Raw genomic sequence first — 27,727 nt, forward strand, 5'->3', positions numbered from 1 at the left:
TTGTCATGGGAGGAGCTAAAAGGGAGTTTGAGAAATAAGCTGTATACTAGGTGTGTTCATTTGAACAACCAAAGGTCATTTCAACTCAGATATTAAGGTACACTGGAACCAAGGTAGAAGTCAGTAATTCTAAATCATAGAAATAAATTGGTACTGAACGTTGAACATAAATCAGACACTGAATCATGAAAGTCTTATGGTACAGATAAGAAAGATAAACAAATTTGTACATACAATATCATACCATCTGTGGAGGAGACCCTGATTGTAAGCAAGAGATGGAAAATATTAATGCTGTCATATGTTATTGCTATAGATTTAATGAGTGAATTCAACTATGATATATTGTAAGAACTTTTGTAAATGTTGTAGTGTATCCCCAGTACAAAAATAATACAATAAAAAGAGGAGAAAAAGCAAAAATTAAAAAAAAATTTTCCCAATTATGATCTCCATAACACTTCTTTTTCTGTAAGATTCTTAATGTATTTTTCTTTCCATGTACATTTCCAAAAATCCTTGTGATTAGTGTAAGGAATAAATGGGTATTTATGAATACTTTGTTCCAAGGTTTACTACTAGGTCCAAATTCAACCCTAATATTCACCTCCATTATCTGTATCAGTAATTTTCCAAGTTATGTGTCATGACTCAGCAGTAGATTGTAAAATCATTTTAGTGAATCACAAGCACCATTTTTAAAAAAATATGTAGGAGTAAAAACAGATAATATCGGTAAGGTTTATTTCATGGAATTTATGTTTCAGTTTTATGCTAATGAGTAAAAATATATAACTAAATGCATACAGAGTGATGATTTAAAATGTATTTCTTTGGTTATAAAAAATTTTAAGAGACACTGATCATATTACTCTGCTATATTGACATAGTTGATATAGACTGCTAATTCTTGTGATGCTGTTTTTCAGAACAAGGACTCAATAGAAGAGCAAGTGTAAGTGTTTATTTAATTTTTCAGTTTTTAAAGTATTTTTTAAAATGTGCTTCATTGATAATACATAGTCTTTCTTGGGAAATGTTCTCACTAAGACAGAAAGGACAGTCTCTTATTAAGTGGCTACTATTTTACAGTGACAAAAAAGTTTATCATTTGCTTTGGAAGGATAGAATCTCTCAACATTTTGTATATGAGGCTACTCAAAAATCATCTTGGGGCTGGTGGAGTGGCTCAAGTAGTAGAGCACCTGCGTTGCATGTTTGAGGCCCTGAGGTCAAGACCCAGTACTGCCAAAAAAAAAAAAGAGTCATCTAATGTTAAGTACTTCATCCATTCAAGGACTAACTTGAATTCTTCATAAAGTATTTTTTAAGTATACTCAACATTGTAGTTAGTCAAATCTAGATCAACACTTCAATTTAAAGGATAGATCATTGTTATGACCTGATGCCCCCTTTTACAAAATGATATGGTTTATTGAGTTTTTAAAATTTTACCTGAGGAGATTTTTTTATCTCAGTTGTTGACAGTAAATTCTGAACCTTTCACAAATCATTTAATGTCAGAAGATTACTATAAGATGTATTGTACAGCCACATGATTTAAAACAGTATAGTAGATGAAGGAAAGTGGGGAAAGTCTAAAAAGCTAGTTTAATGGATTATTAGTAACTTTAGAGAATTCTGAGTGCATAAATTGGGTAGCATTAAAATGGCAGCAAGAACATGTTTTGGTAATTTAAAAGATCTCATTTGTAGCAAATTATTTCTTATTGTAAATGGACATGATCCCCCTGATATATAAAATAGTTCAAAAGTGAACTATGTATTTTCAGGTTTTTTTTGGCCACAAATTGAGACACTGTAGAAATAAGATTTTTTCAGACTGTGTCTAGATGCTACAAAAAATAAATTTAAAATGATGAAATGGTGTTATCAATCACTTTTTCTGATTTTCTTTACACTGAATCCAAATCTGGATGATAATCAGGTCACCAAGGAACTTTGTTTTAAATGAGAATTTTCAAATATTTATAAAACTAAAGGGGATATTATATATGTGCTATATGAACATAATAGTATATATGCCTGTCATCCCAATCCATTAATTCAATAATTATCCCTATTTTTCACATTTGTTTCATACTTCCTTTGACCTTCTGTTTAAGAGTTTCCAATCCCAAACATTACTGCAACATTACCTCTCCATACTTCAATTTTCATCTCCTAAAAACATAAATATTTTCCTGTTTTATCCCAATGCTGTTATTTTACTTAAAAAATAAAAGAATAATCTTGGATAGTTTTTCAAAAATATAAATCATCATGTTGTCACTATAGTTGTAGGGATGCCTGAAAATACTTTTTAAAACTCTTCAGGTAATTTATAAAACTAATTGTTTGTGAATTAATTGCTTATACAAGCAATTGATTTTATTAAATATTACCAGAATATTGAGGTCACTCTAGAATGCCTCATTAATATCTACTGACTGTGTTTCATGAGTTATTCTATAATCATTAGTTGTCGTTGTTTTTTAAGATGTCAGTGTCCTAAAAAAGGTAACAGTATGTTCTATAATTTTATTCACTAGTAAAATCATTTACATCATGCTATAAGAAGTTATACCATTTCCTGTTGCCATTTAGTGAGATTAGGGAGAATTTCATAGCTACTCAGTTGTATGCCAACTAAACAATAGTGGTAGGCATTTAAATCTTAGACATAAGTTTATGGTTAATTGCCATTTTGTTTATAGCATTTGCATTTTTTAGTGGCTGCTGTTAGAGTTTTGTTTAGTGAAATTCATGTTGACACTATAATTTTTTTTTAAAGGTCTGTTACAATAAAACTTCCTCTACTTTAAAATTTACTTTTTGTTGTTGCTTGCAACCCTCTGTTAACTATACATTGGACCAAAGCACTGGAATTGATTAAACCCACCTACTTGTCAAGAATATTGTATATGTGGAAGGAGGAGGAATGTGTTTTAATAATAAAATAACAGATGTTGAAATACTTGCCAGTATTCTTCAAAATAATATTAATAGTTGCAGTTTGAAAAATAAACTCTGTGTTCTCATGATTCTTGAAAATATTGGGATGAACAATTAAATAGGTACCCTGATTAAGTGCTATCTCAGATATGCTAATATTTATTGTGAATAATCAAGCAAAAGACATAATATGAGCACTGTCCAAATTTTCATTGCCATTAGCCTTTCTAATGCTGAGCATCCAGTGAGACCAGTGTAATACTAATTTGGGGAACAATAGCTTAGATGAAAAGCACTGTTCAGTTAAAAAAAAAAATCACATTGACCATGTCACCACTATAGCTCATACATGGTAGAAAAGGAAGAGCAGTTGAAAAAAGAACAAACAGATCTACACCCAATTGGTAGTTATATGAAAGATGATGCAAGTGATGGTCAAGAGGATTCTGCAACTGAAGACAAGTTCTATAGCCTGGATGAATTACATATTCTGGACATGATAGAGCAGGTAAGCATGACTGGAGAAGGCACAGCCCTGCCTTCTTTGTTACCTTTTATTCCTCAGACTCCTTGAACAACATGACTTTTTGAAAAGCTCAGTAATTTGTGATGTTGTAAGGAGATAGGAAAACAGGAATGGAGGTGGGAAAGTGTGGGTTAAAGAAAAAAAGAATCCTAGGATCTGGAAACTTATCACATTAGTCCTCAGAACATTCATACCCAGGCTTTAACTATTGGACAGAGTTGGTTACAAATGCATTCCTTGTAAAGGTTCTTGAGCACCACAAGGGGCAGAAAACCTAGTATAATTCCACTGGATTAAATATCATGAGAAAAATAGTTTCATAAAACAAAGTTATTTTCAGTTTTTAAATTAAATCTAGTTGCTAACATGAAATGTCCACAGAAATAATAATGTGCAACATTTTTTTTCCTGGCTCCTTTTTTGGTGGTAGTCACTCCTTGAAATGATGTACCTGTATGTGAAGAGGTATAAGAATACGATTTAAGTTTTCAAAGGAAGAATTAATTATACAAAGTAAATCAAAGAATTTTTTCCAAAATAATTTTACCCACAAATGTGAGTTCAGTGATAACCTACTCTTAATTTTCATGCCTTTTTTTCTCCTTTGCAAACACAATCTTAGATTATGTACATATCTAACGAATCAATATACTCTTAACTTTGAATGTCACACTGAATATGAGGATCACTGGTTTTTATTTAGTAGCTAGGAGAAGCATATGAATTTGAAATTAGAACCAAAATGCCACACACCTCTATTCATTTACTTAAAAACCATTTAGCACCCCTATGGTGTCTATTATCATAGTGTTTATAATCTAGTAGAGAAGTTGAACATTAAAATAAGATGATATAGTGTAATAATTGGGCAATTGAGAGTACATTAGTCAGATTTCAGGATTTTTTATTTACTGCCTATACGACCTTGGGCGAACTACTTACTGATTTTATCATCTTAAAATGGAAATGATGATTGCCTACCTCATATGGTTCTCATGACATTAAAAGCATTATAAAGAAAATTCTTAAAATATTGTAAAAATGTAGGTAGTATTGTCCAGCATGACTAGGAGTTAGATGGCAACTTTAAATCCCCTATAAATAACTAAAATATTAATGTTTTTACAAGAAAATAAAACATTAATACTTCATTTGTTTAATAGGGATCAACTGGCAAGGTAACTACAGACTATGGAGAAACTGAAAAGGAAAGACTTGCTTGTCAACGGCAGCTTTATAAATTGCACTATCAATGTGAGGTAACTATTTTTGTCATTAGATTTAATGGAGGTACGTATTTGAAATGTTAAACTTAATGACATTTTTTTTAAAGAATCCTGTTTAGTTTTTTTTCTTTTAATTTCTGATAATTTAACTAGAATTAACTGAAATGTTTTTCATTGATCAGGATTTCAAAAGACAGTTGAAAACAGTGACATTTCGGTGGCAAGAAAATCAAATGCAAATTAAAAAAAGAGACAAAATTATCGCATCTCTGAACCAACAAGTGGCTTTTGGAATCAATAAAGTTTCCAAGTAAGTACTAATCTTTTGATACACAGGAAATTGTGGGTTTACCTTATCTATTATCTATTAAAGATAATCTCTATATAGCCACTAGGTGGCATTGTGACTGCACAGTAGGAATTACAAAGGCTGTACTTGCTTAAAAACCAACTATACTATTGTCTTGCCAAGTGGATCGAGAAGTAAGCAAATGCTCACTGTACATATCAAGCTTTTCATGTATTGGCTGAATAAGTGTGAGATAATGGAATTACATGAGGAAGCTAATTAACTTTCAGGTCATGACTTGTAAAAATGTGATCAATGATTGGCTGTTTATAGCATATGATAAGTACATTTCTCAAAGACATTTATGGAATCAGCTGTGTGCTTAATTATATTGGCCTCTGAAAGAGTATTTGTATTATAAGCCTGAGAGGTTGTAAACAAGCCAAATTCATGAAGACTTTTCCCATCTTGACCAAACTTTTTCTCTTATGACCTTAAGTTCTAAATGCCAAAGACTAAAAATAATGACAGACTTAACAGGAAAGATGAGTGACCTACGTCATTCTTTTTATATAATCACTCCCCTCAATGTGTATCAGTTGAAACAGTGGCATAGTTTGTCATACATTGTTAATAAATAGTAATATACCATTCATCCACAAAGTCTTAGTTTAAAATCCATTACAGTTCCTAGAATGCTGTGATAGGGAAAATAGACAAGTGTGAGGGAATATAGTAGGGTAAGGACTCCAAGATGTATCTTATATAATTGGAAAAACATTTTGTAGAGATTTAGGTCTTAAATTTTTCTCCCATATATTGTGCCTCAAAAACAAAGGGTTTCACAAAGAACTGTGTGCCATGGTTTTGGCAATGTAATTTCAGCTGTAAGTACTTTGAAACTTGTCCCTGTTTGAGTTAAAAAGATCTCTAATTTCAAAAGGACATGAGGGACTAAGAAATCTTGGGCAAACTAAGCTGGTTGTAATCACTTATTAAGAACACATACTTTAGGATTCAAAACTTTGTCTTCTAGCCTGGAAGGTGATGATCAATCCAGAAATATGTCATGTAACATCAGAGTTCAATATTCCATCAGTGTATTTAAGCTGCCTCTCTCCTTTGCCATCTGAGAATATCCCTCTTCAACTCTTGTTTTGTTTTTTGAGACAGGGTCTTGCTATGTAGCCCAGGCTGGCTCCAAACTTGTGATCCTCTTGCCTTATTCTCCTGAGTGCTGGGATTGCAGGTATGTATCACCATGTTGGCATCCCTCCTCAAATCTTGACAGCTGGTTCATACAACCCTTATGTGCTTAAAGCTGCAAACAGACCACTTTAGGGGATGCATATGTCTTCACACGATGCACATTCAATGTGAGAATTCATGGAAAACCTATATAAAAGTGACCTATTTTGTGTAAACTGTAATGAATACCTAGTAAATGTCAGAAAGCTGCTTTTAATCAAATCCACAAAATAAACTTGATAGCCAGCCACAGTTGGCTTGAGATTTAGACCTTTAAAATAAGAAAATCTAACAATCTCACACTATCTTGAGAAAAGGATTGAGAAGTTTTGCTGCCTGAACATACCATAGCTAATTCATATCCAGACCAGATAATAGGAATTATGTCTGCCTTACCCAATGTTATTTAAGAATTCAGGTCTTCTGAATTTCTTATCAACTCTTACTTCCCACTCTAGACTAAAATAATGGAATAATGGAATAAATGAATAAAATAATAAAATAATGTAAGTATAATACTAAGGAAAAAGAAGATGACAATCTTAGAAGTCTTACTTCAGTCATGTGCTGTATAATGACGTTTGGTCATTAACAGACTGCATGTATGATGGTGGTCTCATAAGGTGAAATTGACTAATGACATGATAGCTACCTTAGTTTGTGTAAGTACACCCTACAAAGCTTGTACAATGGCAAAATTGCCTAACATTTCTCAGAATATATTTTCATAACTAAGTGATACATGACAGTACTTTTAAACTGTCTACATATTCCTGTGTATTACAGTAACAAAGTTTATATTTCTTATTCTTCATGTGAGAACACAATCTTTTGTGTACAGGAGATCTTATTTCTTTTTATTGTATCTTAAGTCCAACAGAAGCAACTGTCAGGAAACATAAAGTAAAGGTGAATGGGTAGTCTCTAAAACCTAGTAGTGAACAGTTCCAGATAGCACTGAAGTCATTGTTTTGACTTAGCATTCCAAAATTTGAATTAACCAAACCTCCTATGTATTCCAACAGTATGAACTTATGAGATATTTAAAGAGAAAGGAACTTTTGTTTTAAGTTTCTTTATATTGAAGCTAATTAAGAGGTTTATGTAAAAGCTTGAGTGTGGAAATAAACGCAACAGAACAAGGGAGGAACCACAAAAATGATATGTGACTGGGGCTGAAGGTCTGATTCAAATGGTAGAGTGCTTTGCCTAGCAGGCACTAGACCCTGTGTTCAAGCAGCAATACCGTACACACAATCAAGTATGATATATCTGATACATTGTAAGAACTTTTGTAAATGCCACAAGGTATCCCCTCCCAGCACAATAATAAAAAACCTGATATGTGATTATATGTCAGCCAAACTTATTGCTTTGTATTTCTCTTAATAGTTTTCTTGCATATTAATTTTGAAGCTAATCACAGGTTATACTTTATGACTTACACAAAAATTTTACCCAATATTTCCTTGATTAAGTCATATGAGTGGCTCCCAAATTATAATGTATAATTTTGACTAAAATTCTTATTTATACACAGCCTCATTACTTCTATATTTAAGGTTCTTTATTATTTTATTAAATCCTTTACTTAAGGTCCTTTCTTCTATATTTAAGGTCCTTCTGATTTAAGGTCACTTATAATTTGTATGGCTTGATATAAAATCTTATTAAGGAGGTTAATGTGTTTAGTAGTCCCATGACAGGCTTAGAAAATCAGGAAGATAACTATCTGTTTTCTAGTGGGTGAACTAAAGTACAGAGGGCTGAAGACATTTTTTCATGTCATTAGGCTGTGGTATAAAATAAAATAAAATAACACTTCTCTCTGAAGTTTTATTTTTTGGGGTTACATTTTAGTTCCCTTTTCTTTGAGAAGTCAGTAAGTCAGACATTAGAAACCAGGGAGATGAATGTCAAATGGATCAGGTATAGGAGTCCAGTCCCATTTTTAGGCTTAAGATTTGTGGTCCAAATTAGACACTTGTTGCCTTCCTCAAGTATAAGAAGAGTTGTTTTGACTGTTAATGAGAAATAATTTCTGATATTTTATGACTTTCTTAGATTACAGCGTCAAATCCATGCTAAAGATAATGAAATCAAGAACCTTAAAGAGCAACTTTCCATGAAAAGGTACTTTTCCTTTGTTTGGGTGCTCCCTCTCTGTGTATTCCATGCAACATTGTCTGGCTAGGGTAGCCATATAACTTACCATCCAAACTGGGCACTTTTGAGCATGATATTTGAGCAGTATCAATAATTACATTGGGACAATAGGTGTAAACTGGAATTGTCCTGTGCAAAGAGGGAGGTATGTTTACCTTAGCTTTGGCCCTGGAAAATTGCTAAGAGTGATTCAATTAGCAAAGTTATAGTCTCACAACAAACTACTGTCATAAACTAGAACTTAAAGAGTTCTTATTTCTTTAATCAGTACTACAATGTGTGACTGCTTTATGAACTGGCTGAATTATTCAGATTCACCTATTGTTTGCCTTGGGTAATTTTTAAATAATTTTTTGAAATCTAATTCATATAGCATAAAATTTACCCTATTGAAGAATGTAAGAATGCAGGTCATTAGTTTTTTTAGTGTATTCATAGAAGTTTACCACTGTCATCATTACCTTATTTCCAGGCCATTTTTATTACCCCCAAAAAGAAACCTTGTACCTATTAAAAGTCATTTCCTCTGTTTTTCCTCTAGCTTTTGACAAATACTAATTTACTTTCTGTCCTTATGGATTTGCCTAATTTGGACATTTTACATAAATGGAATCATATAGTTTGTGGACCTTGTGATTAATTCCTTTTACTTAGCATAATGTTTTCAAAATTCCTTCATGTCGTAGCATATATCAGTACTAATTCCTTTTATAGATACATAATATTCCATGTTTAGATGTAACACATTTTATCTTCTCATCAGTTTGATGGACATTTTGGCTTGTTTTCATTTTTTTGACTATTATGAATAATGTTGTTTCACCTTGTTACATTTTGTATGAAGTGGTAGATCACTGTGCTTTTTATTCACATTCTTCTAATGCTTAAGTATGTCAAACATCTTTTAACGTGCTTATTAGTCTTCTGTGCACCTTCTTGAAATTTTTATCCAAATCCTTTGGCCATTTTAAAAATTGGGATATCCTTTTTATTGTTGAATTTTAAAAGTTCTTTATATGTTCTGGAAACAAGGGTTTTTTTGTTTATTTGCTTGTTTGTTTCTCTGATGCTAGGGATCAAATCCAGGGCCTCATACAGGCTAGAGAAGCACTCTAATGTTGAACCAAATAACCAGTCCTGGATATAAATTTCTTTTCAGATATATGATTTACAAGCATTTTTCTCTTATCCTGCAGAGTGTCTTTTCATTTTCTTGGTGATATCATTTAAAGCACAAATGTTTTTAATTTTGATTATTGATGTTTTTCTTTTAGTCAATTTTTATACAGTATTTAGGCATAATAATTAATTCCCCTTGTGTTAAGTTAATATATCTACTTAAGTGTTTTATGATTTTTTTTTCCTCCCCAATAAGCTCTGGCCTTAATGGTGTGTGTGTGTGTGTGTGTGTGTGTGTGTGTGTGTGTGTGTGTCTGTATATATACCCTATCAAAATTCTCATCAATATTTACCAAGTTCTTAAGCATCTGAATATTTCTAATATCAAAACATTGAAGATAATTTTTGTGATAGTCCCTATTATATTTTCAATTAATTGTTCTAAATAAAGATAATTTGAGTTCTATGATACAGAATCTGAGACTTGAGTATAGGAAGATGAGAAGGAATGGGGGAAAAAAAGAAGAAACCTCACAGGTTGCCACTTATCCTAATATCCTGCATAAACAATGTCCTAACCATTATCTCTCTTCTTGCCTCTCAATCTGTAGGATTCAGTTTCATTCTAAGGTATAAAATTAGAGTACTGACATAATCAATAAAATATTTTAATGCAATGACTTCCCTTTATGACAGGGATAATGAAAACCTATGTAGCTGCTATTCTTGATGTACAAAAAGACTTGTAGAACCTTTTATGAAAAATTTATTAACAATAGTAGCTAACATTATTTAATATTTATGTACCAAACACAGAGTACTTTATATATTGTCTGGATGAATTTTTACAACAGCTGTTTATACAACTTTCTTCATTTTTACATGTGAGGAAACTGAGGTATAGAGAAGTTAATTAATTTGCTCTCTTTGTTTGAGCTACTGTAATAAAATATCATTGACTGGGTGGCTTATAACAACAGAAATGTATTTCTCACAGTTCTAGAGGCTGGAAAGTCCAAGATCAAGGTGCCAGCCAATTTGATATCTGGTAAGGATCTGCTTCCTCATAGACAGCCATCTTCTCACTATAACCTCACATGGTTGAAGGGGCAAGAGAGCTCTCTCAAGCCTCTTTTTATAAGGGCACTAATCCCATTCATGAGGGTTTCACCCTTATCACCTACCAAAGACACTATCTCCTAAGACCATGACCTTAGTGGTTAGGATTTCAACATACGAATTTGGGTGGTGGAGCACAAATATTTAATGTACTATGTTTGCCCAAAAACTTAATAAATTGTGGAGCTAAGATTCATTCTAAGATACCTTGATTTCTGAGCAAGTTTTAGATCATAACCCCTATGCTGACAACTTTTAAAACTTCTGCACTTTTGATGGTACAAGATAACCGTAAGTGTTGAACAGTGTCTTCTACTGTTTTTATGTGCTATATATTTTTCCAAGAAATCTTTTTCTTCTCATTGTAGAGCTTATATCTTCCTCCCCTCTGAATAAGATGAAAAGTGTATCTTTGCTATAGTGTTGCTGACTCTTTAATGATCATATATTTCAGATCTCAATGGGAAATGGAGAAACATAATATGGAAAGCACAATTAAAACATACTTAAACAAGCTGAATGCAGAAACTAACAGAGCCTTAACAGCTGAGGTAAAAAAAAAAAAGTGGAATGGGGTGATAGAGGGAGGTTTTTGCTCATGTACTATTAGTATAACCAAAGAATTTTTAAAAGGCTGGTTTTTTGAATAAACAGAAATCGGGTGTCTTAGTACCAGCCAGGAAAACATAGCTCAAACTCTTATACTTTTTTTGACTCATTGATGTGTTGTATATGAGAACTTCAGGGCTTATAATCTTATGTCATTTTTCTTCACTGATTGAGCAGTTGATCTATGATAGATCAAGGGAAATTTCTCATGAAGCCAGGTCATTGAACCAGGCTTCTTTGTTCTTCTTCTTACTCATTTATTTATTTAGTGGTACTGGGGATTGAACCCAGTGCCTCAAACATTCTAAGCAAATGCTCTAGTATTTGAGCCACACCTTTAGCAAGAATAACATTTTACTGCTGCTGTAATATTTCCTTTCTTTGCTACATTCCATATAGATCTTTCAAAAATATATACATATCAGATACCCCACTGTAAAAACACAATTTGCTTTCCATAACTGGAGAAGATCACCTGATATCTTCTAAGGTAGGGTCTATCAAAAGAAATATGAGTGTACATGTGTACATGTGTATGTAGTTTTTATTTTTACTTAACCAAACTAGAGATACAAAAAGATTCATAGTTTTAGAGAACTCACTGACATCAAAAGTCCTTACAAACCTTTCCACCTGTCATTGGCAACCTCTGTTCTCTCGCAGAGTGCTTGGGATTCTGAATTCAATAACCAAGGAGTGATATCTGAATCAAAAATCCATGGAAAGTAACGTTGGAATACTAGCTTCAACAAAAGCAAAAGCTCATACGACCTTAAAAGCTTAACTTTGTATTTGTTTTTCACTGTTTCTAATTGAGTTTCTTTCTGCTTCCATTATTAATTTTAGAAAGAACTTTCTAACACTTAATGTTGTCCAAGAGTATTTAGTAATTATTGAGTGATTAGCAGTGAAAAAAATGTAGGCTAAATAATTGTGCATCAGTAATGCTGTGGAGAGCTGGGTGAGGTGAACATTCATGTAATCCCAACACTTGAAAGGCAGGAGGATCATGAGTTTGGGGCCAGTTGGGGCTATATAGTGAGTCTTGTCTCAAAACAACCAAAAAAAAAGAACTTACAGAAAAGATTTATGCTATGGGAGAGAAACATGGGACAAGATGATTTCTTAGGCCCAGTTTGACTGTATCTGTCTGTGTGGTCTGATTACCTCTTCATGAAGAGAATAAAAAATAAAAATAGTAAGATTTCTCCTTTTGCAGTATTTTCAAGCTTTGGTGCATATTAGAGTTACCTGAGAGCTTTTAAAAATCCTAATGTCTGGGCTATACCTATTGTCAACTAAATTAGGATCTCTGGAACCCAACACATCATTTTTCTTTTGAAGTTTTGAAAATAATTCCAATATGCATGCAAGTTTGAAAAGTAATGTCCATGAGTGCTTACTAACTCAGTAACCATTGCATAAGTAAATTAAATTGCAGAGTTACATTGACCAAAAAAGCTTTTATATATGGGCTGCTGGAGTTGCTCAAGCGGTAGAGTGCCTACCTAGCAAGTGTGAGGCCTTGAGTTCAATCCCCAGTACTGCCAAAAAAAAAGCTTTTTATAAACCTGAGGTGTTGTTGAGAAAGATTGAAATTTGGTTGAAATTTACGTGAGATAACTGAAAAGAGAAGGTTCATTTATAAATAAGAAGGACATTTTCAACATCTTTCTCTTTCTCTCAAAAATTTGTAGGTATATTTCTTACAGTGTCGTAGAGATTTTGGATTACTCCATCTAGAGCAGACTGAAAAGGAGTGTCTCAGTCAACTTGCTAGGGTGACTCACATGGCAGCAAGGTAACCTTTCTCTTTTCCTTAATTTATCATTGTCTCAGAGATTCACAAATGTCTCCAAGGTTAAACATAATCTGTGAGATGTTTTACATATAGTAAGTACATCAGAGACTTAAGTGAAGAAACCCTTCTTTTTTAAAATTTAAAAAGGTATCCAGTCACTTTGATGCTTGTATTGTGTGTCTTCTGCTGAAGTTTTGAGAAGCACTGAGTGCATAGTAGCTGCTGATTGTTCCCTTCCTCCACAGTGAAATACATCAGAAGTCTCAGAAACATGCATAAAGGACAGATATTTACAAGACAGTGGATTTCCAGGAATTTTTTTTCTAATTGTTTTCTCTTCTAATGTTTCTTTTAAGCACCTTTGGAATATGTTGTGGGAAAAATCAGTACTAGCACCAAAAATGATATGTTAAAAGCAGATTCTGCTATATTACATTAATTTTCAAATATTTGACAGGTTGCATGAGTTTTCCCTTTAATTTTATAATCCTATGAGGCATACCTTCAAATTTAAATGAATTAATTCAATTATAATTGCTGGGACTGAATCGTCATTATTTAATTTTAAGTATCATCATTATACTTTAATCCTAAAAACAGAATCTCTAATGTTTACCATGAGTCTCAGGTTATACTGACATGTATTCAAGTTGAAGAAGTACTGTTGTAACTGATCAGTCTATCTTTGCTTGCCAGAGGGAGAAAAGACATTATATAAATTAGAATATTATGAAATTTTGTTCTATGTGATAATCTTAGAGATAACTTGTTTTACTCTTTTAAAAATTGTTATGCTAGATTATACAGGTGTGGCAATGTTAAAATAGACAGATCTTTTGGAAGTCTACATGAAATCTCTTCTAGGATGATAGACCGTAAAGATATCAAAGTTGTTTTCTACTTTGTTGGTTGGATATGAGTTGGTGGAGCTGCTGTGTTTTTGCAGTTTACGCACTTCACAAAGGCAGTAATCTCATTCATGTTATAGAGGAGGAGGTACTTTTTTCTAATTTGCCCTCTCAGAGGCAATATTATTTTCTAATTTACAAGGAATGAGATAGGCCACTTATGGCTCTGAGGTGTTAGGGGTAATGCAAAGATTGTTTAAAATCTGCTTCTAAGATGGGTCAGCATTTTTGAGAATGCTCCTGTGTTTTATGACGAAAGCAACTTCCCCATTTGGTTTTCTCTGCCTTCTTACTTTATTGGAGATACTTTCTTATGAAGGTTTTATGATGTGGCCTAAGAAAGTATTTCCAAGATAGAAACAAAAAATGGTGTTCTAGAACCCTAAGTTATATTTTCTCTTGAAAAGAGAATTCTTATAAAGTTTCTGTTTTTATTTTTAATAGCAGTTCTTCCCATTTTTTTTTACCTCATTCAGGTAATTGTGGGTGTAATTTTCTTCTTTTATATCATATATATGTGTGCTACAGAGCATAATGAAAATTTTTGGAAACCAAAGTGTTATGTAAAAAGAAAGAGCTTTTCTCTGTGTCTCCTTTTCTACATTAGCAACCTAGAATCACTTCAATTAAAGGCTGCAGTAGACAGTTGGAATACCATTGTGACAGATGTGAGAAACAAGATTGCATATCTCAGGGTAAGTTTTGAATATATAGTTAGAGCAAATGGCTGAATGTTACACATGGTACATATTTAATGAAGACATCTGACATTAAAAGCAATTAATAGAGAAATTTAAGAAGAAGCATATTTTTCATTTCAGTTTTCAAAGTTTATGCCTTAAGTTTGAAACTACTTTCATGTAGTTGGTAGGAAATTGTATCATAGACTCATATATATGACCTTTTAGATCCTTACTCCAGGAAAAATTGTGTGTCACACCTAGTTTTCCTAGAATTGCAAAGCTTTCTCTACATCATTCAAAATTATGTCTTAACTAACTCTAAAATATAATGTGTTTATCAAATCAAAGGAAGATCAAGTAGGCCTGTATTACTTTTCAGTCTTAACTTTTTACAAAATTATTCTACATAGTCTTTTTTTTTTGTACTGGGGTTTGAACTCAGTGCTTCACTCTTGCTAGGCAGGCACTCTACCACCTCAGCTACTCTGGCAGCCGTTGTAATTATTCTATAATGCGAAATAATTTTTTTGACAGTACTGGAGTTTGAACTCAGGGCTTCACACTTGCTAGGCAAGTGCTCTGCCAGCTCCTCCTTCCCTTTTTTTGTTTTTTTTTTTGTATTGGGTATTTTAAAGATAGTGCCTCACACACTATTTGCCCAGACTAGATTTGAACCCTGATTCTCCTGATTTCTGCCTCCTGAGTAGCTAGGATTACAGGCTTTAGCTACCCGCGCCTGTCTGCTCACTACTTCTTAATTATTGGTTTAATTGATTTGGAACCATGCTAATGGTAATCTAGAGAGATAACCCATTAAATTTTTATCAGTTTGCTTTTACAATATTTTATCTTGATATACAGTATCTATTGATTAGTGCTTTCACAACATTACCAGCAAAAGTAGCAATGATGCTCAATTGTGAATAGCTACCTGCCTCAGAGCACTGCGGTTTTGACCATTTCTCCCCAGGATCTTTTTTACACAGTGTTTGCTGATGTAATCATCGAAGCCCTCCTATTGGGCTTATTCAAAGTTTTGATCTCAAAAGAGCTGCCCTTTCTTCTCCATACTTGTTTTCTATATAAACATGTCCTCTGCATAGAAATTTCTAAATGTGTTGTTTTATAATACTTTGTTTTCCAGCTTTTGTGAGTTATTAACTAAATAATAAAGCAAACTGGGGGCAATGCCAACAAATGTTGAAACCATGGTTGTTAAGCCTTCAGGACTGAAGTCTTATTTTTGGCGAATTCCAAGAGAATAAAACATATATTGTACTGGAGCAAGTTAGAGGTATAGATTTTGAGATAAACAACATGTGGATATTTAACAAGAATCCCCTAAAGTTTTCCTTTTTCTTTTTTTAGTTTTTTAAAAATAAGCATTTGTAAGTAGTACAACACTTTTTTACAAATATTTGTTTTTCTATTTATCAGTGAATGTACTATCTATAGCTTTTTGACTCTATGGATTATTCACTTTATACCAGTGTTTCTTATTGCTTAGTGAAAAATTATGGTAAAACTGAGGAGTTGTCACAATGAACTGTGAAATATATATCACTGTTCCTCATCAACAAATAGCTATTTATATGTGGGATAGTGGCCTACAGAATTGTCTTTATGTCAAAACTGTAAGTGTATTATTTCTGTAAGTGAATTGATAACCACTACTCTATATTTTATTATTAGCAACTACATCAAGAGTTCCTGTATGTTGTGTTTTTAAAGTAAATTGTGCTCCAAAATATTTTTTCCTACTAGACACAGTACAATGAACAAATCAATAAGGTGAAACAAGGGTTTGCCTTGAGTACTTTGCCTCCAGTCCAGCTTCCTCCACCACCACCCAGTCCTGAGATACTGGTAAGAAACCTGACATTTAAAATTTGCCATCTTCATTTTAATAAAATGGTAGGAGTATAAAACATTGAATATGCAATATGTTAGATGTGTACTCAAAATAGGTTCCTTTTTGCCTGCAGCCTGGCTTACATTGTTTTTGGTTTTTTTTTGGCCATACTCAGGTTTGAACTCAGGGCCTTGTGTTGGCTAGCCAGGAACTCTATAACTTGAGCCACATCCCCAACTCTTTACTTTCTCTTGCATTTTTGCCCAAGACTGACCTCAGACTGGAATCCTCCTGCCTGTAGCTGAGTACATAGGTGTGACCCACCTCACCCAGCTTAACTTTTTTTTTACCTTAACTGGCCTCAAACCGCAATTCTCCCAATCTCTGCCTCTCAAATTGTCGGAATTACAGATATGAGCCATCAGACCTGTCTGATTTTTGTATTTCTGTGAAAAATGACATTGAAATTTTTATGGGAATTGCATTGAATCTATGGATTGCTTTCAGTTGTATAGATATTTTCATAATATTAATTCTGCCAATCTATGGACACATGAGGTCTTTGAATCTTCCAGTTTAGTTTCTTCTTTAATTTCTTTCTGCAAGGGTCTGTAGTTTTCATTGTAGAGGTATTTCACCTCCTGTATTCCTAGGTATGTAATTCTTTTTGAGGCTCATATTAAAGATGCTGATTTTCTGTCCTGCTATTTTGCTGAAAGTGCTTATCAGATCAAAGAGTTTTTTGGTGGACTCTTTAGGATCTTTCAAGTTTAGGATTATATCATCTGCAAATAGGGATAATTTGACTTCTTTCTTTCCTGTTTGTATCCCTTTTATTTCTTTCTCTTGCCTTATTTCTCTGGCTAAGAATTCAAGCACTGTATTGAATGGGTGGAGAGTGGACACCATTGTCTCATTCCTGGCTTTAGAGATTTATCATACATAGCCTTTATTATGTCCAAATATGATTCTTTAATTCTATTTTGCATTCCTTTGGGAATATCCCTAGGAGTGGTATTGCTGGATCATATAGCAGTTCTACTTTTAGTTTTTTTTGAGGAACCTCCATACTGTTTTCCAGAGTGGTTGTATTAGCTTGCATTTCCACCAGCAGTGTATGCAGGTTCCTTTTTCCCCACATCCTTGCCAACATTTGCTGCTGTTTGTGTTCTTGATGAACAAAACTTTTATCATGAAGAGATGTTGATTTTTTATCATAGATTTTTCATATATTGAAATGTTTATGTGATTTTTTGTTCTTTATTTTGTTTATGTGCTGAATTATTTTTATTGGTTTGTATATGTTGAACCATCGTGGCATCCCTGGAATGAAACCAACTCAAATAATGTGCTGTTGAGTTTGGTTTGCAAGTATTTTATTGAAAATTTTTGCCTCTATGTTCATCAAGGAAATTGGTCTGTAATTTACTTTTTTTGTTGTCTCCTTATCCATTTTTGGTATCAGAGTAATAATAGTTTCATAGAATGTGTTTGGTAGAATTCCTTTCCTTTCTATTTTATAATAACTTAAGGATTATTGGTATTAATTCTTCTTTAATGATCTTGTACAATTTAGCAGTGAATTCATCTAGTCCTGGACTTTTCTTTATTTGGAGACTCTGTTACTGCTTCGGTCTCATTGTTTGTTATACATCTGTTCAGGTGATTTATATCCTCTTGGTTCAGCTTTGATAGGTCATATGCTGTACATCTACAAATTTATCCATTTCATCTAGATTTGGCAGTTTTTTGGAGTAAAAGTTTTAAAACTATTCCCTAATGATTCTTTACATCACATTGGTGATTGTTGTTGTACCCCACTCTTATCTTTAATTTTATTAGTTAGTTCTTCTCCCTCTTTCTTTTGGTTAGTTTGGCTGAGGGTTTGTGAATCCTGTTTATTCTTTCAAAGAACTAACTTTTTAGTTCATTAATTCTCTATGCTGTTCTTTCAGTTTCCATTTTATTGATTTCTTCCCTGATCTTTATCATTCCTTTCCATGTACTGCTTTTGAGTTTGATTTGTTCTTGTTTTTTAAGAGCTCAAAGTGCATCATTAGGTTATTTATTTGGTGTCTCTGATTTTTTTTTACTATTGCGCTGGGGATACATTGTGGCATTTACAAAAGTTCTTACAATACATCCAATATATTGTTCTTGAATTCACCCCCTCCACCATTCTCCTTTAGCCCTCCTCCCCCAGTTCTTGGAATAGTTTCAACATGTCTCATTTTTCTGTTTACATACATATGTACAAAGTATTTACACCATATTCACCCTCCTATCCCCATATCCTTCCCCATTCCCGATAGGTCCCGACAGGACCTGTTCTACTTTCCTCTTCTCTGATTTTGTAAAAAAAAAAAGAAAGAAAATTCATTCTTATATAGTAAGTACATCAACCATATTAGCCTTCTTAACTTCCTTCTTTTATTCTCTCTCTCTCTCTCTCTCTCTCTCTCTCTCTCTCTCTCTCTCTCTCATGTTTGTGTCCTTAGTGTGTCCTGTTTCTTTATAACATTGCTTTTATTAGGTCTATATTCCACACATAAGTGAAAACATGAGGGCTTTGACTTTCTGAACCTGGCTAATTACATTTAAAATGATGTTCTCCATTTCCATCCATCTACCTGCAAATGACAAAATTTCATTCTTTGTGGATGAATAAAATTCCATTATATATAAATACCACATTTTCTTAATCCATTCATCAGTAGTGGGGCATCTTGACTGTTTCCTTATCTTAGCTATTATGAATAGTGCTACAATAGACATGGATGTGCAGGTGCCTTTATTGTAACCTGACTTACATTCCTTTGGGAATATCCCTACGAGTGGTGTTGCTGGATCATATAGCAGTTGTACTTTTAGTTTCTTGAGGAGCCTCCATACTCTTTTCCATAGTGGTTGTACTAATTTACTTTCTCACCTGCAGTGTATGAGGGTTTCTTTTTCCCCACATCCTTGCCAACATTTACTGCTATTTGTGTTCTTGATGATAGCCATTCTAATAGGAGTGAGGTAGAATTTTTTTTGACTTGGAGGATATTATCTTTTTTATTTTTTATTGTGATCAGTAGGGTACATTGGAGTATTTACAAAGGTTCTTACAGTGTATCAAGTATAATCTTAATGTGATTTTGATTTGCATTTCCTTTATGGCCAGGGATGTTGAACATTTCTTCATGTGTTTTTTTGGCCATTTGGACTTTTTCCTTTGAAAAAGCTCTGTTTAGTTCACTTGCCCATTTCTTCATTAGCTCATTGATTTTTTTGGGGGGAGGTTAATTTTTTTAACTTCCTGTATATTCTGGTTCTTAATCCCTTGTCAGATATATATCTGGTAATGATTTTCTACCATTCTGTGGGCAGCCTCTTCAATTTGGTGGCCATTTCTTTTGTTGTGTGGAAGCTTTTTAATTTCATGTAGTCTATTTGTTGTTCCTGTCTCTTAGTTGCTGAACCATTTGAGGTCTATCAAGGAAGTCATTGCTTATGCCTATTAATTCCAGTGTGTTCCCTGTTCCTTCCTGTTAGGTCTTATATTGAGGTCCTTAATCCACTTTGAATTGATACTTGTAGGATAAAAGACATGGATCTAATTTCAGTTTTCTGCAGGCAGATACCCAGTTTTCCGAACAAATTTGTTGAGGCTATCTTTTCTCCATTGTATGTTTTTGGCACCTTTGTCAAAAATTAGGGGTATCACTGTGGATATGTCATATGTAGATTCATATCTGGGTCTTTTGTTCTGTTCCACTACTCTTCATATCTGTTTTTGTGCCAGTACTATGTTGTTTTTATTGCTATGGCTCTGTAATATAGTTTGAAGTCAGATATTGTGATGAAGTCTCTGATTTTTTAAAGAAAGCACTTGTAGCTTTAAACTTTTCTTTTAGCACTGCCTTTGCTCTGTCCCAAAGATTCTGGTAAGTTGTGTTTTCATTTTTGTTTAATTTTAGGATTTAAAAAATTTTCCTGCCTTGTTTTGTGATGACTCACTGATCATTCAGAGTAAATTGTTTGCTCTTGTCTCTGTGTATTAGAATATTTCCTATAGTTTCTTTTTTTGTTGATTTCTAGTTTTATTCCCCAGTGGTCTGATAAAATACAGGAGCTTATTTCAGTTTTGTTTTTTAAGACTTGCTTTATTTCCTAAGATTTGATTTGTTTTGAAGAAAGTTCCATGGATTACTGAGAAGGTGTATTCTTCAGCTGTTGGGTGGAATATTATATACAGGTCTATTAAGTCCATTTGATCTGTAGGGTTATTTAATTCTGAAGTTTTCTTGTTGATTTTTTGGTCTAGATAACCTGTCTATTGGTGAGAATGTGATATTTAAGTTACCCAGTAATATTGTGTTGTATTCTATCTGTTTTATGTCCAGTAATGCTTGTTTTTTTATAACCAGGTGCACCAACATTCAGCGCATGGATGTTTGCAATTATTATTTTGCCTTCTTGAATTACTGTCTTTATTAATATGAGTGACTTGGTCTCTTCTGACTAATTTTGGTTTGAAGTCTTCTTTTTTCAATATGAATATAGGTACTCTTGCTCACTTTCAGGTTCCATTGTTTTGAAAAAGCTTTTTCCATCCTTTCACCTTAAGCCTTTGTTTGTCTTTGCCAGTGAGATGCATTTCTTGTATACAACAAGGTCTTGTTTTATCCAGTCTCTGTTAGTCTGTGTCTTTTGATCAGAGAACTGAGACCATCAACAAAACCACAAGTCAAGTCACTATAGTAGATTATCCCCCAGGCCAACCCTATATCATACTTCTATTCTCTTTGGAGCTAGGCATAAGGTTGCAATTCCATCAAATGATAACTTCAGCACACGATTTTTTAAAAAATCACAATTTTCCATAGATTACTTTGAGTTCTTTTCTCTGAAACTTCTGAATATCAATGTTGCCCAGCATTCACTGAGAGTTACCTTTGCAAGCATTATTTATGACCCCTGGGAGAAACCTTAATGATCACCTAATCCAACCTTCTCATTTTACTGACTAGGAACTTGGCATCCAAAGTTATTTAGCTACATAGAGAGACCGTGGGAGTAAAATCTGTTTCTTTTTCTCTTTATCAATGCTTTTTGCTTTTTAAAATGTTCATATATATAAATAATGCCCTGATATACATTACTTCTAATGTGCTTTGTATTTGGACTTCAAATTAATATTTTACCCCTTACATTGCTCTGTAAATTTAAATCATTGCCTATATAAGTTTATAAATATGAAGATTTCTTATCTGTTTTATTATCATTTTTATTTTAGATGCAGCAGTTCTTGGGAAGACCCCTTGTAAAGGAACCTTTCTTTAGACCCATACTTACCGTTCCTCAAATGCCTGCAGTTTGCCCTGGAGTCATCTCTGCCACTAGTCAACCAAGACCCCCCCTGGTAAGAGCCTTTCTTGGTGAAATTCATATTAACTAGTCTTTGTTTTCATTTTTGGCAGTAGTGGGGTTTGCCTCATGCTTGTTAGGCAGGTGCTCTACCACTTAAGCCACTCAAGCCACTCCAACAGCCCTTATTGTCTAGGTTTTGTCACTATGGTGGGCTTCCAGAATTAATATCTTCTGTTTGCTAATTTGTTTGATGATGATGCTAGTGGTGATAATAATTAATGAATACTTTGTATGAAGCTTTGCTAAGGATATTACATATATTACTTAACTGTTTTATTAACTGGTAGTAGCTTAGTTTGGGGATAGAAAGATAAATATACTTTTATATTAGTGTTACCTTCTGTAGCAGGTAACAATGAAGAGTAGATTGGTATTTTTAATAGATAGTTGGTTTTAATCATGGCTTTTGGGTAGATTGAAAAGGAAAGGAGCTAAGTCAAAACAAGCTAAATTATGCCACATAGTTTTAAAACTTTTTATTTATGCACACACACAGAGGAGGACACACAGTGTTTCAGCTATATAAAAATACAAATAGCATCATGTTGGAACATATACACTAAAGTTATAAATCTTCCTACCTAAAGATAGCCAGATAAGCTTTACCCAGATATGAAAACAGAATAAAGAAATATAAAATGACTATTATTTATAGTCTTGGCTAAGGTGAATTTTTTTATTAAAAAAAAAACTTTAAAAAAATGATGTCATGTATAATCAATGAAAAATTCTCTAAAGTTGACTTTCCTATAAAAGCTTTTTAGATAGTTAATTGCATATATATATATATATAGTACTTATATCTTGCTAACAATATCTTTTGAAATATATAGCCAGGTGGAATCACTTATTTTCAAAGACACCACTTGTATAAGCCTCAACATTTTAAATAGGTACTTATCTTTTTATTATCATATGACAGTGTTGCTTAAGCAGTTTGATTGCCTGACATTTCATAAGGAACCAGGTTAAATTTTACTGAAGACATTAAAGTTCCTTAACCTTCTAATAAGCTTACTTTCTGATTTCTGGAGAAAAGCTTGATATTGAGACAAATGAGATTTCTGTGCATTATTCTCCTCACTTACTAGGTTTTCTACAAGTTATTGCAAGTGCTAATTTTTCATGCTAACCCATACACCTGTAGGTAGAAGATAGCGTTATCTTAATAAGAAGATTATCACTATAAAAATATTCACTTATTGATATTAATTACAATCTTAATGGTTCCAAGGAGGAACTATAACAAAAATATGGGGAAAACTTTCTTTGCTGATTTAATAGCTCAGATCTATCACTGTAACTTCCATACTACCTTTGTCTATGAAATCATGAGACATTGGGCAAAAGCAGTCTTAGCGATAGTCCCATCTTTATTTATTTTTTAATTATAAAATTTCTATGTTAATGGTAAAAAATGCAAATAATGTTGAGATACAAAATTTAGAAAGCAAAATTACTCTGTGATTAAATCCTTAAGAAAAATCAGTTTACAAATTGTTGCATAACTTACAGATTGTTCTATGTGTACAAATGTATACAGTTTTTAAAACTTTTAATATTAAGGGAGTCATGTCATAAATACTATGTCATAAACATTTTCTTATAAAAAAAACAACCATATTCTGTGGACATTTCTTATGTTCATACATAAGGATCAATTTTTAAGAACTTGATTAATGTACCATAATTTATTTACTCATTCTCTTATTTGCAAACTTTAGGTTGCTTTCAGTTTTCTACTACTATACAAAAAATACTACAATAAACATGTGGCATGGATTTCTGTACATGTTTGTAATTACAGAGGCAAGCATGTCCTGTTTTTAAAATATTAAGATAGTTATAACAAATTAGAAATATTATTGAACTGTACTAGTTGAGAAAAAACTCTAACAATGGAATGTGGATAATTAGTATTGTCTTTCTTCATTCTACTCTTTTTCTGAGGAATGGAAATGTCATGTTGGCATGGAATACTACTTACTAATTAAAGTTGATGGGTTATAATTCTGGTCCTCACAGATGACTGGCATAGCCTGGACTATGCCAACGCCTGTAGGAGATACTGTGCCTCCCAGTGCAAATCTGGGAAATGATCCTTTCATGATGAATTGGGAAAGGATTACAGACAGGCTGAAAACTGCTTTTCCTCAACAAACCAGGTACCTTAGCTTTTACTTAATAATTAAAGATCATTTTGTAAGGTTTCCAGGACCATAATTGTGACAACAAACATTTCAGAGAAACATAACACCCAACAAAAAGTGTAAATATTTTGTTATCATGGAATTGGTACAATGGAATTTACTAAGAAAAGGCAGTGTTCAACATTAATGCCAAACATCTCAAATCATAAAAAATAACTTTAAATTTAGATTTTCTTATTTACTGAAAGTATAAGTAGTTATAAACTTAAGAAATTTTAATACTACATGGTGCAATAATTACCTTAATGACATATTACCAAGTGAATTTTACATTAATTATATGCTATATAAACTCAAACACCATCAGGTTTTAGTTTCCTAACCTTAATTTCATTGAGGGTCTTTATAATTTCTTTTTTGTTGTTGTTTATTTGTTTTTTTGTTTTTTGGTGCTGGGATTGAACCCAGGGCCTCGTGCATGCTAGGCAAGCGCTGTACCACCAAGCTACATTCCAGCCCTCCTTATAATTTCTTTATTAGAGAACACAGTTAATTTGAACATAATATGATTTTACTGTGCTTTCCATAGTCTGACCTTGGTGGAAAGCTATTTGATTCTACTCCTATACAAATGAAGTTATTTTATTTTTTATTCGTGTATATTAATTGTACAAAGGGTTTTCACCGTAGTATTTTACACATGCATGTATTGTACTTTGATGAGAATAACTCCTTCTATTGCTCTCTCTTTTCTGCATTCTCCCTCCCCTTCTGTTTTTCCGCAGCTCTCAGTGGATTTCCTTATATCATCTTCATACATACATATATACATACATATATATATGCAGTATATATACACAATATATTTTGATATTATTTAATCCCTATCATTCTGTTTTCTACTGCTCCCAACACCTCACCAACCCAAACAGTCCCACAATTGTAATCATGTTACGTATATACACACATACATATTTTAGTTCTAGATTCCACATGTTAAAGAAAACATGCAACCTTTATCCTGAAACTGACTTATTTTGCTTAACATGATGATCTCCAGTCCTATCCATTTTCCTGCAAAAAAATAATTTCATTCTTTTCATGGCAGAATAAATACTCCATTGTGCATACCACATTCTTTATCAGTTCATCAGGTAAAGGGCATCTAGGCTGATTTCATATCTTAGCTGTTGTCAGTAGTGTTGCAATAACATGAGTATGCAGGTGTCTCTTGCAACCTGTGAATATATATCCAAGAGTAGTATCAATGGATCATATGGTAGTTCTATTTTTAGTTTTTTTAGGAACCTCCAAACTGATTTCCATAATGGCTGCACTAATTTATATTCCCTCCAACAGTATATAAGGGTTCCTTTTTTCCCTGCCTCTGTAGCAGCATTTGTTGTTGTGTTCTTAATACCCGTTCTCACTGAGATGAGATGAAATTTCATTGTCATTTTGCTTTGCATTTACTTTATGGTCAAGAATGTTGAACACTTCTTCATGTATTTATTGACCTTTGGTATTTCTTCTTTTGAGAATTATCTATTCAGTTAATTTGCCCATTTATTGATTGGGTTGTTGGTTGTCTTGGAGTTTAGTGTTTTGAGCTTCTGTATATTTTGGTTATTAATCCCTTGTTAGATGAATACTTAGCAAAGATTTTTTTTTCCCATTCTGTTGCCTGTGTCTTCATTCTTCTGCTGTGCAGAAGCTTTTTAGTTTGATGCAAGCCCCTTTTTCAATCCTTGCTCTTAATAGCTGAGCTACTAGAGTAATATTCAGGAAATTGTTGCCTATGCCTGTATCTTCCAGGTTTTCCCTGTGTTTTCCTGTAGTAGTTTCAAAGTTCCAGGTCTTATGTTAAAGTCTTTGAATCACTTTGGATTGGTTTTAGTACAGGGCAAGAGACATGGGGCTGGTGTCAGTTTTATACATGTGAATATCTACTTTTCCCAACACCATTTGTGCAGAGGCTGTCTTTTCTTCAGCCATGTGTTTTTGGCACCTTGTTCAAAATTCACCTTACTGTACCTGCATGGGCTTATTTCTGGGTCTTCTATTCCATTGGTCTATATGTCTGTTTTTGTGCCAGTTCCGTGGTGTTTTTGTTGCTATAGCTTTGTCGTACACGTTGAAGCTAGGCATTGTGCTACCTCTAGTATTGCTGCTTTTGCTCAGGGTTGCTTGCTATTGAAGGTCTTTTGTGTTTCCAGATGAACTTTAGGATTGATTTTTCTAAGTCTGTGAAAAATGTCATTGGAATTTTTATGGGAATTACATTGAACATACAGATTGGTTTTGATAGTGTAGCCATTTTCACATTATTGATTCTGCCAAAACAAGAACATGGGAGGTTTTTCCATGTGTCTTTTGTAGTATCTTCCTTGATTTCTTTTTTCAATGTTTTGTTGTTTTCATTGTACAAGTCTGTCTCCTCCTTAGTTAAATTTATTCCTAAGGGGTTTTTTTATTTGTTTGTTTTTTTGTGGTACTGGGGCTTGAACTCAGGGCTTTCACCTTGGGCCATTCCACCAGCCCATTTTATTTCTGAGATAGGGTCTTACAGGACTATTTTTGCCCCAGGCTGGCTTTAAACCATGATACTCCTGATCTCTGCCTGCTGAATAGCTAGGATAACAGGTGTGAGCCACCAGCACCCAACAATTCCTAGGTATTCTGTTTTTTAAAGACTGTGTAAATGAAATTGCTTTCCTGATTTCTTTCTGTCTGATCATTATTAGTGTACAGAAAAGTTACTCATTTTCTCTATATTGATTCTATATCTGGTATTGTGTATTCTGATATCTGTATCTGATACTGATTTTATATCTCATAAACACTTTTCTGAAAGTGTTTATGAGATATAAAAGTTTTTTGGAGGAGTTCTTAGGGTATTTTATGCATAGGACCATATGTGCAAATAGTCATAATTTGACTTCCTCCTTCCTTATTGGAATCCCGTTTTATTTCTTTCTCTTGCTTTATCAATATGTGTAGGAATTCCAGCACTATTTTGAATAAGAATGAACAGTGGGCACCCTTGTCTCATTCCTGACTTTAGAGGAAACAATTTCAGGTTTTTTCTGTTTAGCATGATATTAGATATAGGTTTGTCATATATAGCCTTTATTATGTTGAGGTACATTCCTTCAATTCCTAGTTTCTTCAGAGTTTTTATCATGAAAGGATATTAAATTTTGTCAAAGGCTTTTTCTACATCTATTGACATGATCATGTGTTTTTTTGTCCTTGGTTCTGTTTATGTGTTGTATTACGTTTTGCATTTGTTAAGACTTGCTTTGTGGCCTAAGATATGATCTATTTGGGAGAACATTCCATGGCTGTGGAGATGAATGTATAATCTGTTGTAGGAAAGAATGCTCTATGGTTTTTAAGTCCATTTTGTCAGTGGTATTGCTTAGTTCTACCCTATCTTCGTTATATTTTTTTTTGTCTGGATGTTCCATCTGTTGAAGAGATTGGGGCATTGAGGTTATCCACTATTATTATATCTGAACCTATCTGTCCACTTACGTTCAGAAATGTCAGTAATGTTTGTGTTATGAACTTGGGGGCACCAATATTACATGCACATACATTTAGAATCATTGTATCCTCTTGATGGATTGTTCTCTTTATTAATATGCAGTGACCTTCT

General features: G+C 33.2%; 1 protein-coding gene across 7 annotated transcripts in view; it reads left to right on the forward strand.

Moving 5' to 3' along the window:
• Dzip3 (DAZ interacting zinc finger protein 3) overlaps positions 1 to 27,727 on the forward strand; it is an 87,437-nt gene that overhangs the window by 51,420 nt on the left and 8,290 nt on the right. For all 7 annotated transcript variants that reach the window (XM_074073057.1, XM_074073060.1, XM_020151192.2 and 4 more), the window contains 11 exons: positions 930 to 955; positions 3,298 to 3,463; positions 4,645 to 4,740; positions 4,890 to 5,017; positions 8,309 to 8,377; positions 11,103 to 11,199; positions 12,955 to 13,058; positions 14,574 to 14,661; positions 16,414 to 16,515; positions 21,783 to 21,908; positions 23,942 to 24,081. In XM_074073057.1, the coding sequence (XP_073929158.1) occupies positions 930 to 955; positions 3,298 to 3,463; positions 4,645 to 4,740; positions 4,890 to 5,017; positions 8,309 to 8,377; positions 11,103 to 11,199; positions 12,955 to 13,058; positions 14,574 to 14,661; positions 16,414 to 16,515; positions 21,783 to 21,908; positions 23,942 to 24,081 (1,142 nt within the window). The remainder of the gene's footprint in view (positions 1 to 929; positions 956 to 3,297; positions 3,464 to 4,644; positions 4,741 to 4,889; positions 5,018 to 8,308; positions 8,378 to 11,102; positions 11,200 to 12,954; positions 13,059 to 14,573; positions 14,662 to 16,413; positions 16,516 to 21,782; positions 21,909 to 23,941; positions 24,082 to 27,727) is intronic.

This window comes from Castor canadensis, chromosome 5 (genome assembly GCF_047511655.1).
Source record: "Castor canadensis chromosome 5, mCasCan1.hap1v2, whole genome shotgun sequence".
NCBI lineage: Eukaryota > Metazoa > Chordata > Mammalia > Rodentia > Castoridae > Castor > Castor canadensis.